Source organism: Pecten maximus, chromosome 2 (genome assembly GCF_902652985.1).
Source record: "Pecten maximus chromosome 2, xPecMax1.1, whole genome shotgun sequence".
NCBI classification, from domain to species: domain Eukaryota; kingdom Metazoa; phylum Mollusca; class Bivalvia; order Pectinida; family Pectinidae; genus Pecten; species Pecten maximus.
In genome coordinates, this window is record NC_047016.1 from 44,911,977 (window position 1) to 44,926,908 (window position 14,932).

The 14,932-nt window shown below is 36.5% G+C and overlaps 1 protein-coding gene across 1 annotated transcript in view; it reads left to right on the forward strand.

Annotated features, from left to right (window-relative positions):
* LOC117322222 overlaps positions 1 to 8,711 on the forward strand; it is a 43,397-nt gene extending 34,686 nt beyond the window's left edge. Inside the window, exons 6-7 of the mRNA XM_033876999.1 lie at positions 1,365 to 1,477; positions 2,552 to 8,711. Of these exons, the coding sequence (XP_033732890.1) occupies positions 1,365 to 1,477; positions 2,552 to 2,696 (258 nt within the window). The 3' untranslated portion in view covers positions 2,697 to 8,711. The remainder of the gene's footprint in view (positions 1 to 1,364; positions 1,478 to 2,551) is intronic.
* Positions 8,712 to 14,932: the final 6,221 nt, after the last annotated feature.

Sequence of the window (14,932 nt, forward strand, 5' to 3'; positions counted from 1 at the left end):
CACATTTTAAACTTCTTCTCAAGTTCCACCATTGCTGTTGGGCTGAAACTTGCCTGAAATGTTCCTGAGATGATCACGACCAAGTGTTGTTATTTTTTAGATTGGTCTGAAATGCAAGATGGCCACCATATCCGCCATCTTAAAAAACACATTTTAAACTTCTTCTCCAGTTCCACTGGTGCCATTGAGCTTGAAATTGGTGAGGATGTTAAGGAAGGAGTGCCAACAAAGTGTTGCTATTTTTTCGGCCTTGTAAAAACTTTGGCATGGCAGCAATGGTGGCCATTTTGTAACATGATTGCGCAATCATGGTTTTCCTGAACAACACCTATTTCAAACTTCTTCTCAAATTCCACTGGTGGGATTCAGCTCTAACTTACCAGAAATGATCCTTAGATGGTCCAGACCAAGTGTTATTATTTATTGGGTCGGTCAGATATCCAAGATGGCCACCATGGCCAACAGTGCCACTATATACTTGCTACATAGAATGCATACTACAATAATATAAGGGTTTTAATTTAGAGTCAGATGACCGTTAAGGCCCCTGGGCCTCTTGTTTAATGTCACATGACCCACTGGGTGTTATAGCCTGAGGCACTGGGTGTTATAGGCGTATGGTGGCAACTGCCTCTTAGCATTGTGTCAATGGGGAAATGCGGAGCAAATGTAAATATAGAATTTTGAAGAGTTTTTTTTTGTTTTTTTGTTTTATTTAAGTGTTTGATTTCACCCAGATATCTTCGTGCCTTTACTTAAAAGGACCATGACATGCAGTTTATAAGCAGCATTTAATGGAATTCTTGTTGTGTTTCCATATACAGTTTATATGCTGACGACAACATGCTGAGATTAGGGTTCTCCAGTTTGTTCAACTACATTTAACCTCTCACCTGAAAGGTTCCTTTAAACAGTTACTTCATTACAGGATTAAATATCTGTTGCTACATTTTAACATTTTGGAACTGAAGATTTATTACGAGAATGTTAAATCTGGAGTGGAAACATATTAACTCTCCTTTGATTTCAATCCTTTTGTTTGGAATAGGTTTCTTATGCAGCGTTAGCCACAGTAAAACAATAAATAGAATTATATGTAAAAATGCTTCACACTTATTTACCAATCATAAAAAATAGTTTACTTATAATTAAAAGGATATTAATCTTCCTACTTTATTTTCCTACAAGGTGTTTGCATTTCAGTGCTTTCAGAACTTTGATGTATACATGTAGATAGTTTAGAGGAAAGACCAGAACAGATTTAACTTACCGTATTCAGAACCAATGAATATCCTACAATGTTGGTCGCCAATATCCGTCTTGGATCTAGTTTGAAAAAATGATGTTTGATCTCTGCGTTTCAGTGCTGGGTGCAATGGTTTGGGGATCACACATTCACGGAAGTTGAACCGGACAAGCTCAAGAGTCTGTCTGAGGGTCTGGAGGCTCACCATCGCGCCAGGAAAAAGTACAGAAAGTGAGGCGATATTTTACAGTTAAGGTTCAACAGTCATTTCAGTGATAGATCTATGATCTAAATACCAAGTTCAATACTTACATGGTTTAACTTAAGAATTTAAGGTTGAATGAATTATTTCAGGTTTCTTGTAGTATTATTAGCTCACCTGGTCCGAAGGACCAAAGTGAGCTTATGCCATACCGTGTCATCCGTCCGTCGTCCGTCCGTCCGGCGTCGTCCATCCGTCAACAATTGACTTCTTCTTCATAACCAGTGATCAGAATTTGACCAAATTTGGTTAGAAGCATCCCTGTGGGGTGGGGACTAAAAAATTGTACAAATGGTGGGGCTGACTCCCCAGGGGTCTGCAGGGCGGGGCCAAAAGGGGTCAATTTGGCTCTATTAATATTAACGACTTCTTCTCTGAAACCGAGCGATGGATATCGCTCATATTTGCCTGGTAGCTTCACTATGGGGTGGGGATTCAAAATTGTACACATGAAGGGGCTGACCCCCCAGGGGCCTGAGGGGCGGGGCCGAATGTGGTCAATTGGGCTATATTGATATAAACGACTTCTCTGAAACTGAACAATGGATATTGCTCATATTTGCCTGGTAGCATCACTATTAGGTGGGGATTCAAAATTGTACAAATGATGGGGCTGACCCCCAGGGGCCTGAGGGGTGGGGCCAAATGTGGTCGATTGGGCTATATTGATATAAACGACTTCTTCTCTGAAACCTATAGGCTATAGGTTTCCCCTCCATCCCCATCTTGTAAGTATGTAAAGTATGTAGTAATGCCAATGTATTTGTCAGCACTGTAATAGCTTCATTCATAATAAGTTTTTAGGTCTAAGTCATGGTTACTGTCATACTATTTTTAACAGGGGCTGGTAGAGGCATGTTTTCCTATAGTAATACCCGGTATTCTTGTTGTCCTAACCAGTTAGTGTGGATGATCTCAGCATTGGTTTGGTTTTCATTGAGACTTATTATAAATGAGAAACTTGGAATATTTTTGTGTTTGATTAAATAAAAACCTGTTTGAGATTGCACTTTATCATTACATAAATGATTTCTCTTTAACAGGGGAAGGAAGATGAACTCAAACCTGGAGGCGGCCATTCATGAGGCCATGACGGAATTAGACAGACAAGCCCAAGAAACGGAGAATAAGATTCAGGCCAAATCTGCTATCCGGGGCAAAACCAACAAGAAGAGGAAGGCTAGATGACCTGGTGTTTCCATAGGCATTAACATGATTTAATGATAGGGTGTTAGTATTTCTTAAGATGATATATCCTGAATTCAACAGAAAAGCATGCGATAATGCAGCTTTTTATGGTGAATTTCTAAACAAATGTTGCAATGTTCCAAAAATGAAATAAATTTTACATTTAGAGATGAAATATAAAAGATTAATATTGAGAGTGTTGCATCATGAGAATGAAATTAGAGGTTTCATACTATTCATAGTTATTTGGTTTAATAACCATGTTTTGTAATAGTTGAAGTGAGATTAAATGATGGGTGGCTAGATGGTTCCAGTTAAGTATAGGTGTATAGATACTAAGGTATGGACAACTTCACAAAACATTTCATATGTGTGTAAAGTGTAGCAAATGAAACAGAGAAGGTTGGTTGGATAAATAATCATGTGCTGCAGACAGAGTTATCACCGCTAGGTGCTTGGCAGGAACTTCAGATGCAATACATTTACTTGGTTTTGTCATTGGTCATTATAAACTATTGATATATATACATGAAATTGTATATTCTTTTTATCAGCTTTTTAACTTCATGTAAAAACCGTTGTTGGCAACCCCATATCCTTGGGCTGTAGTAAACATTTACAGAAAAAATGTTTTTACTGGATTCAGGCAATAAATGTCTGCATTAAAAATTCAATTTCGCACCGTAACAAATAGCTCAAGCATGGTTAAGTTTATTGCATAGAAGTTTGCTAGAAAGAAACAAGACAATCCAAAGATTGATGAATTTAGATTTAGATAGATGAAAAGTTTAAAGCATCATTGTGTGTGAAATCTTGTGCATTCCATACACACCACATTGATTCCGTTACTTGACAGACTGTGTCTCAACTCCAGTACTATATCTATAGTGAAAACACGTGTATAAAGTGTTGTGGATTTACTTTTTGGCAGTTACTCCATGACTTTTCAACAGAATTTTACTGGTTACACTTCACTTGAATCATTCTCGGAAAACTTCAGATGTTGTATATCACTATTCTCTGTAGGATTTCAGGATATCCATGTGCTTTTGATCCAAGTACAGATTTCTACCACCAAATTTAGAAATTAGGACATTGAGGTAATGTACAACAGACAGATATACAAGTGTATATTCAAAGCTAGACATGGAACATATATCAAGTTAAAACAATGGCATAACAAAATAAAAACAAAAAATACAATAATTAACAAAGGGTTAACTGGATAGTCCGAGGAAATACAGTATAACTGTTGATATTGTGGCCTGTTGAGGACGCTGCATATTGAATATAAAACTCAGAAGTTTGTGAAATTATTGTTTCGTATACATTGTAATTTGTTAAAGAAATTATTGATGTTGATTGTCTCTCAGATAATAGCATTTCTACCTAGTACTTTTTAGGTAATGTTTGCTATTAGGGGGGTTGGGGGATTGATTATGAGAAGATGGAAACTTCATACTGATAATACCAGGAATGGTATAATGTTAAATTAATGGCTGGAACATTAAGAGTTTTTATTTGTTCTGAACTTCTTGGAGCATGCAAAATTTATTTTTAAATTTTAAATTGTTTTTAACTAATTTGTTTATGATTATTTTATCAAATAGGAAGCAAAATTATATACATACCGAGGTGAGGGAAGGAAAGTCATTAAAGAAATGAGTTATATTTGCCGTGGAAATTATCAATATATAGATGTTTGTTTGTCCCATTGTCAGAATTTACTTACATTTAAAACATAATGATATATATACATTAGTGCTACACATTACACCAAAAGGTTTTGTTTTACTTTCAGTATGCTATTCAGTGCTATTAGGTTAAAAGTTGGGAGGAATCTGACGTTTACCTAAAATACTCCATACCGCAGATGGTTTAAATTTGTTTTCATGTAGAGATAGGTGCAATCAAATGAAGCATAGTCAATTATCTTTTGTAAAATGTTTTCATTTTTCCCTGTTTACATCAATTGAAATTGGAAATGACAGTCCCCACCTACACCAAAAAACAAAACAAAAATGAATGAAAGCCATCATAAACAGATGCTGTTGTACAATATATAACAATTCTAAATGATTTATTTTATTTCTAGTGCTGATCCTTATTTGGATATTTAAATCATCTCACAGTTGTTTTTTGTCTGTTGTCCATTTTGTCTGGCTGTAGCAATTCAACATTTTTGACCTTTTATTAAAAACCTTGTAACCAATTTTGATAAATACCAAACAATTCTCTGTAGACCTACTGGGTAGTCATGCTGGCATCAAATTAAACAATCCTCTTTGATGGAAGTGCATACTTCTTTTCAAAATTGTGTGCATTTCATTATCCCCAGGGCTTCATCTTTGCCTCTGGGGAGTGAGTGAAGTTGACTATAGGTGTATAGGAAAATGACACTTTTGGGTATCTTTTGGTTGATTTTCAGGTGGAAATGATTCAAACTGGTTTCACAATATATGCATGAAATGACGGTTTGTTGGTGGTAACATTTTGATTCTGACCCAACTCCATAGGCCAAGGGGTGTGGTCTAAATGATTAAAATTTCAACAATCTTAGATTAATTGAATTAACTAATCTTTGACACTTGCTTTGTATACTATGTAATAGATAAGGAATTTTATTAGTTTAAATGGCGTAAAGTGCCAGTGATTGTATGGTGCATGAGTAGGCGTCCATTTTCCATCTGTCCATCAACTTTTAACTTCTTCTAGAAAATTATAAGTATCTGAGAATAAATAAAGGACACGAGTCAAATCTAGGGTGGTCGGATGCCACAGTGGTAACATCATTGCCTTTCACCTAGGCACCTGCCCGACCACATGGGTATCCCCTGATACTCCGGTTTCCTCCCACAATAAGACCCATTGCGCGATTCCATCCGGGCCAAGTCTAAGGGAGGTGGGAGATCCAATGTCTGTGTACAGTTTGAATGAATCTTCTAAGTGCTGAAGGATCCAGGGCACTCATCTATGGCCATAAGGTTTGTGTTTTTTAGTGCTATGAAATTTTCTCACCCCAATGACCTTGACATATTTTCAAGGTCACAGGGCTTTAATATGTTAAAAACTTCCAAAACCTTCTTCTCAAGTTCCAAAAGACTCATAAGCCTGATATGTTGCCAGCAGCTACCAAGGACAATGTGGTATAAGATTTCCTCATATAAATGACCTTGACCTATTTTCAAGGGCACAGGGGTCAGAAATGATGAAAAAAAATCAATGATCTTTACAAATTTCAAAAGACCCATGTGCCTAATATTTTGCCAGCAGATAACAAGGTTTGAGTGCTCTAAAGATTAAGCATACAAATGATCTTGACCTATTTTTAAGGTCACTATTATGAAATATGTGACTACATACACCATATATATTTCACAGGATCAACATATTTCACATTGCATCTTGTAATTAATTTCTCATTGTTTGTTTAATTCAACCAACAACAACAAAAAAACAAGGTAATTTTCGATATTTCAATACACTTAACCACTAGCAGACTTGGACAAGGCATCTATGCAAAGCCCTACAATATCATGCCCTAATGCATCTGTGAATATTGTCACCTCTCTTTGAAATGTTGTACATGTATACCATTTCCTGAACCATCACTGACATATTTGGTCAACAAGAAAATTGGAAAAAGTAATTTTACCATTATTCCTTACTGGCCATGTGAGTGATTCAGGCCCTCTGGGCCTTTTCTTGATAATTTCCATGTCGGGGTCACACCAACAAACACCTATCGGATTAAAGATCAGAACTCAGGTGACTGTTGGGGCCCATGGGTCTCTTGGTTGCATTGTGTTGATGCATTTTTGTTATGAATTTTAGATGGTAATGGGAATTAGTTTGTTCAATATTGGTAACTTAGGTATTGTTCAGTTATAAGCACAGGGACTTGGCACACATTCTGACTCACACTCCTATATACATTGTACATGTATGTATTATATAAAATGCACAAAACATGTATAGGTTAGGACTTTGTGCCATGTTCCTGTGGTTGTAAACTATTCCAGGGTCATGATTGTTGTACATGCAGACATGAAACAATAAGTAAATACAAGTTTTAGCTTGGTGTGACAATTGGCTTTACAATATGACAATGCATTTTGAAAAAGCCTTGATTTTAATGTCTTCTGAATTTGATATGGCTGTGTTTTTGAATAAACTGGCCTTTTTTGGTTTTGAGGGAATCTATCTCCAAAATATTAAAATAATGGTGAAAATGAGCATGAAGCCGTCTTCAATATGGATAATTTGTGTCTGGTATGTCTTATTGTTAAGTAATGGTAGTAATGGCAGAATCACACTTGTTTATTCTGAGGGATATGATTTAATTGTTACATAATCTGAATAGAAACCTATATTGTACAAGAGAAAAATGCTTGCTTGCTTAGTAAGATTAAAAACTATATTGTTTTAAACATATTGACATTGATGTTTTACTGTGGAATCTGTTGGACTTTATATAACATCATCTGTGTACTAAGTGTTATATTATTTCCACATGCACAACACCAGAGGAGGACATTTTAAGTGTTGTTACATATTAAGTATAACACTGTTTTCATTGAAGACTTGTGCCATAATACCTTCCTCTATATAATATATATATATATATTGTGATTTCCTCAAAATAGTGCAATTTGCTAAAATAACGCTATACTGTATAACATGAAATATTTGTGTGTACTTTGCCGGTTTGGAGCTTTCAAATTATTTAGTGGGTACAAATTTTCGAGGTTTGCCTATAAAACAATGATAACAATAATACAACAATATTTGTTGTATTTATATTCGTGGTTACATGGCAACCATAAAAACAATGAAAGTTCAAACACAACAAACATTTTATGTTATACAGGAGTAGAAAATAGCCAAACTAAATGTTACGGATCTGGATATTTTTATTGTGATGTTCAGTACCAAATTGTTGAACATTTTTAAGAATGCATGGTTGCGTAGAGTCGATCGTGGATTTAATAAGATTTTGTTGATATTGATACAGGTAGAAGTTTTGTTTTTAAATGTCTTCGTTCTAGAGCTTTAGAACATAAATTGATGGAAACGGTTGTTTGGTTTTCGAATATTTTTTGCCTTAAAATGTAAATAGTCAAAACTAGATATGATATTTTATGATATTTCTGTTCTAGAGCTTTGGAATGTGAATATAGCATTGTATGTACCCCTGATCGTGTTAATGGTATTGAATACTGTCCATGAGTACAGATTGTTACTGTTGTATATAATGATACATCATCTAATGTATGTAATCGTGTGTGCTCACTGACACTGAAGGAACTACACAAACTATTATATATGAAAGACTTTCATAGACGTGTGTATATAAAGTTACGGAGTGAATGGGTTGCCTTGGGCAGGCGAGTGCATCTGTTACAATGTGTTGTTACTTTGTTTCTGGTGATGTTATTGGGTACTTGTAAAGTACAGCGCAAGAGGCTGATGACCTTGCAATATTTGCAGTGCTGCGTTTAAATTATTTTGTTATTGTTATGTGAAAGTTGTGATACACATTATATAAAGGTATGCAGAGGACCATATCTTCTGAATCCTCCCTAGGTGAAGTACTGCCAATGAAACTTCCATACCTACTGATTTGACAGGATAAGTAACATAAAACACTTCAATATGTTAGTTTTGTTTGTCTGTAGAATTGTATTTACCTTGCATTTATTATTATTATTATTATTATTAATTTTTTTTTTTTTTTTGCTTGGCAGATTTTGCCGTTAATTCTTTTACATGAAAGTTAAAACTATAATAAGCTTTATTGAATAATAAAACCACAAAATAAATGGCTCTTTGAGAGAAAAGATATATTGATGAAAAGCATTTTTTGTGTAATTTTACCATTCTATATTTCTGTTGTTTATGTCCAATATCATTCAATATATACTGTTCTAAGGAACCCCTATTTTAAGCATTGGGAGTATACTACACAATGTGCACTGGAGTTGTGCATAATGTTATAAAATTATCAAAAGCTAATTCGTCTCTTGTGATTTTTTTTGAAGAAAAGGTTCAGCATGTGATAGTTAGATACAAAAATGACTCTGATCAGGCACCAATGTGACCTTGATTGGATACCAGGTAACCTTGATCAGACTTCAATGTGACTTTGGTCGGATACAAATATGACCATGATCAATTACAAACATGACTTTCAGGGGACCTTGATGATATTCCAATGTGACCTTTGTAACCCTGGTAAATACTAGCCGCAATATACCGCTCGGCTAGAGAGATCTTCTCTTTAGCTCGATCGGTTGAGCGCAAGACTAGTAAGCCAGATTTAAATTTATATAATTCCTGCGCTCTGTTACACCTTGATGAGATACCAATGTGACCTTGATGATATTCCAATGTGACCTTGATTGGACACCTACGATGACCTATATCACATACATATATATGACTTGGGGCAAATACAAACGTAACCTTGGTCATGATCGATACTAATGTGACCTTGATTTGATATCAAAATGGCCTTGGCCAGATCCCTTTTTCATCATGACTGGACACCAACATACATACCAATATGTCTCATTTGATAAGATAGTTGTATGATAGGTCTATGACATCATGACATTGATGTGACCTTGAGATACCAATGTGACACTGATGGAAATTATTTTATGACTGGAGGCACTCTGCTCGAATTCTGCACCTCATTGTAGAGAGTTTGTTTCTCCCATCTTGGGTGTTTTGTAACACACTTTTGACAATGCATAAATGACATGAAATTAATTATGACCATTTCATTCATCACACTTCCCTAAAGCTTGCTGCCATTGAATGGAGGCTCTGTGAAGTATGGTAGGACTCCTGACTGGGAGGTATCATGTGTCTCGCTGGGATCGTAGGGACTTGGCAAGCTTTCTCAACTCATAGTCCATAAATATATACATGTATATGTTTGAACTTAATCAATTTTAAGCTTACCTGCCCAAAGGTCATCCATCTGGCTGGCCGTCCGGTGTCAACTTTTTCCCTTTAACAACTTATTAGCTCACCTGGTCCGAAGGACCAATGTGAGCTTATGCCATACCGTCTGTCCGTCTGTCAACACAATTGACTTCTTCTTCTGAACTGCTGATCAGAATTTAACCAAATTTGGTAGGAAGCATCCCTAGGTGGGTGGGATTCAAATTTGTACTTATGATGGGGGGGCTGACCCCTGAGGGGCGGGGCCAAAAGTAGTTCTTTTGGCAATATTGATATTAACGACTTCTTCTCTGAACCTAAGCAATGTATGACATTGGTATTTCAGCAGTAACATCCCTCAGTGGGTGGGATTCAAATTTATACATATGATGGGGCTGACCCCCCAGAGGCCTTGGTGGCGGGGCCAAAAGGGGTCCATTTCGCAATATTGATATATAAACGGCTTCTTCCCTGGACCTAAGCAATGTATGACATTGATATTTCAGTGGTAGCATCCCTAGGTGGCTGTGATTTAAATTTATACAAATGATGGGACTGACCTTGCAGGGGCCTGAGGGGTGGGGCAAAAAGGGGTCAATTTGGCAATATTGATATAAACGACTTCCTCTCTGGACCTAAGCAATGTATGACATTGATATTTCAGTGGTAGCATCCCTAGGTGGCTGTGATTTGAATTTATACAAATGATGGGGCTGACCCCCCAGGGGCCTGAGGGGCAGGGCCAAAAGTAGTTCTTTTGGCAATATATATATTAACGACTTCTTCTCTGGACCTAAGCAATGTTTGACATTGATATTTCAGCAGTAACATCTCTAGTTGGCTGGGATTTAAATATACAAATGATGGAACTAACTCCTCAGGGGCCTGAGGGGCGGGGCCAAAATGGGTCCATTTTGCAATATTTATATTAACGACTTCTTCTCTGGACCTAAGCAATGTTTGACATTGATATTTCAGTGGTAACATCTCTAGGTGGCTGGGATTCAAATTTATACAAGTGATAGGTATTTTTGAAACAATTAAGGTCAAGAGGTGAACATAATCCTGATGTAAAAAATAAGCCCAGGTGTCTTTCCCCACCCCCATGGGACTTAATAGGTTTCTTTAAACACAATCTTGTTGTAGGTTTCTTTAAACACAACACTTTTCTAGTCTAGGTTATATCTTTGAAGCAGTTGAGATCCCCACCCCATAATCATTAATATACAATGTAGCATTGTTAGACATTAACAAATATAACATGAACATTAATTTTATGTTTCCTCAAATAAACCAGGTGAGCGATACAGGCCCTCTGGGCCTCTTGTTCTCAAAAACCTTAAAATAACTTCTCAATAACCAACAGGCCCAGGGACTTGATATTTGTCATGCAAGATTCTGGGATGAAGGGCTACTAAATTTGTTCAAGTGAATGGCCTTAACCTTCATTCAAGGTCACAAGGGTCAAACAACTTCTTCTCAATAACCAAGAGGCCCAGGGACTTGATATTGGGCCTGTAGCATGCTGGGGTGAAGGGCTACCAAGTTTGTTCAAGTGAATAACCTTGACCTCGTTTTAAGATTACAGTACTCAAATCTTCAAACAACTTCTCAACCAAAAAAATCACATGAATCGGCGATTAAGGGCCTCTTTCTATTTGATATTCAATGAAGTACACAATCACCAATAGTGTGGTCAGATGATCGTTAAGGCCCCATAGGCCTCTTGTCCAGTATTAAATTCCATAAGCCAGAGATCAGTCTGATCGCACATTTTATCTATACATTCTTGTAGTTGTTTCCTGTCATCTGGAGGCGAGTTTATAGAGAATATTTTGGTATCATTCCTGAAAATTTAGTAAAACATTGTAGCATATATCTGGTAGGTCATTAATGTAAACTAGGAATAGAATCGGCCCGAATACACTCGAGGGACCCCACTCAATACTGGCAGTGGTTCTGAAACGGTGCTATTGATGATTACCTATTGTGCAACGTTCTGGAGGAATGATTGAATCCACAAGAGAACTTTTCTTTTAATCCCTTATTTTTGTAGCTTGTATAAGAGGAGCTTGTGAAGGCTTTGCTAAAATCCATGTAGATAACATCCATGGTTTTTCCCTGATCTAGATGTTGTTCTAAACGCCTTTTGTCCGTCGTCCTGCGTCATCCGTCGTCCATCCCTAAGGCCTGAGGGGCGGGGCAAAAAAGGGTCAAATTGACTAAAAGTTCATCTCGGATATGGTGGAATCAAACACTCTTCATAGATGGAAGGGTCTTAACGTACGCTACCAAAATTGTGAACTTCATGCCCCTGGGGTCTCACGTTTGCCCCTGGGGAGGGGATAAACTTTACTATAGTTCATATAGGGAAATCCCGTTTTTGAATATCAATTATTTGATTTCTGTTGGAATTAATTCTAACTTTGTTAACATTATTAGCATGGGATTTCAAATCTCATGTGACCGTTAAGGCCTATATGCCTCTTGTTATAGTTGTAATGACACTTGCCAATCATGAATGATCCGGATATACTATTTCAATGCCAATAGACAACTTCGCTAACATTCTAATTCCAGCAACTAAAAAAAGCAATGTCTCTTAGCCTTACACTAACATTGGAGGAAATAACTAATACTAATATGTCAAGTGAAAATAACAGCGCCTTGTATATTATTTAGCCAAGAAAAACATTGGATTGAAGTGACGATAAAACAGCCGCTGTATTCACAATGACAACTGACTACTATTTTCATAGTCATCTAATTAATATACAGCCGGCACATCCAATATCAATATATTGCAAAAGTGACAAATTGAGGATGGAACAAATACAATTTCAAGATTATAGATTTAAAAGTAACAAGACCATTCCGATGATTTAGTCATCCCCCACAGGATGTGAAAGTATATGTCACGAATACACAGATAATAAATTTGTGTTAGAATACACATTGATTATTTGACAACCACACAGCATTCAAACTGTAGTAGTTGGTATTAAACCTCCTTGTAGCACTCATGAAAAATATCAAAGTTTCCCCAACAATTGATGATATATAAGAGGTAAACTGTTATTCATCAAGAGACCAGGAATGTCATCTACACTGGTGTGCAAATTACACGAGTTTTTACTTTACATAAAAACTAGACTATTAAACAATTGGACCTTTTCATTATCTGAAGTTAAAACTTGTTCTCTCGGTACAATTAAGGCAATCAACTGGACAATGTGAGTTTCTTGAGGTACGTTCTCTATGTTCCTCCCACTTGAAAGCTTCTTGATCCTCGCCAACTATTGATTTACTTGAAAAGATAAAGAATAAATTGCTAGAAATCTACCCTTGCATTGCAATACCACAACGTAACAGTATGATAAATATCTATGTAGAAGAACTGGGTATGGCACCCCATGTGATTAAATGTAAAAAGTAAAAATAACATTGATACTCATGTAAATGACATAGTTTTGCTGGTAAGCAGATAATGTATATATATATATGTGTGTCTGAAAAAGCTGTTTCATTTATATCAAATAAAAATATCAGAGGAATGTAGTATGGTGCTCCATTCATTGAAAGTTTTATATTAAATTTCAATGATATCAAACATACAATCATTTACCAGTTCATTTTACTTTTTATATCACAATAAATTATATGTACCATTTCCAATATTTGATAAAAAGGTAGATGTAACGTGCACCCGGTTCGTCCCAAGTGTCACCTGGGATATGCTGTTGCTTCAGCGCACTTAAATGGTCTAATCGAAATTGTTATGGAATCGGTTATATTTCCAGATGATTAATTTGTCTGCTTTATACAAAAACTAGTCAAGTGGTCGTGCTGCGTGCCACGGGACATCTAAACAACGATACAGATGTAACACTAATAGGCACCATGCTAGCCTCCACAGGTGACTGTACTGACCATTCCAACACGCCTACTGCAAGCGCTCTCGGTACTGGTACGTCGCAGTGGCTACCTTGCGCACTGGCTTATCCAGCCCCGCGCAACGGTAATGCAAAGGTTCCCGGCATTGCTACAGTGGACTACGTATTCCTAGCGCACCAGCCTATCCAATGGAGCGCACCAGCTTCTCTCAACGCAACAGCCACCCTGTACAATGGCAAACAAGCCCCTGCTGCCTCACGACTAATGGGCACTTATTCAGCGACCACAACTCGCTACATCTCGAAAGACTTTCAGTCTCTCAGCGACCGCTCAAGTTCAAGTTCTTTATTTACCAAAAGCCCTAAGGCCTGTAGGTATACAATATATATATCATTAAACAATTACAGATGTGTACAGGAGAGTGTTTCATACATGTACATGACAACTGTACGATATAAAATTATCCACACTAATCAATTGTCTTTTGCTAGCAAAGTATAGATATTTTCCCAAATTTGACAACTCTAACATTATTAACAGATAGTAGTTGAATTAATTTACATTTTGTAAAAACAGATGGTCTTTTGTAGTAATATTGTTTTATATATTTTACCCTCAGTTCAGTCTTTCAGCGACCGCTACTCGCTACATCTCGAAGGTTCATTCCAGTCTAGCCAACATTCTGATTGAACACCATTCCACTCTGGACAACATTTCTATTTTCACACCTTTGCCAGGCTTGGTCATACTTGAGTGACCACCAGGTGAGTTCCAGGTAAAAAGTCGTCACTTACCTGTATTTGGTAAATTTCAAATCTATCACTTCACATTTTACTATGGCCAATGTACAGATACAGGTGGATTTTCGGGAGAATGGAAGAGGGGGGCATTATCTCCTAAATGCTGGCTACAAATGTTCTATTAAGACAAGAAGGACCAATAGGGAAGGATTTCTTATAACCTAACCGGGGGGGGGGTCAAGATTCAGTCAGAATCACGTTTTTTAAGGTTGATAAAAATTGTATTTACATATTTATAAGTAAAATCAAAACACAAACAGAATACCAGTTTAGCTTAATATAACATTAAATGCTTAAATAAGACACGTATTGCAAGAAACGCCCTCTTTTTCAGGTAGGTCTACCGTACATTTGTATATTACACATTTTGTTCTAAAACCGAGTATCAGCTTTATATACAGTTATATCTACATGATAAACTATCCTTCTTATCAATACAAGTATAATTAGGAATCATTTATAATTCATAGAAACCAAATGTTTATTAGTAATCATATGTTAATTAGAGTAATCATCTGTTAATCAATGAGATAAAACAGCGCTTAACAAATGTACGTAAAAGGGAGATCACTCCAACAGAAAACCAATTTT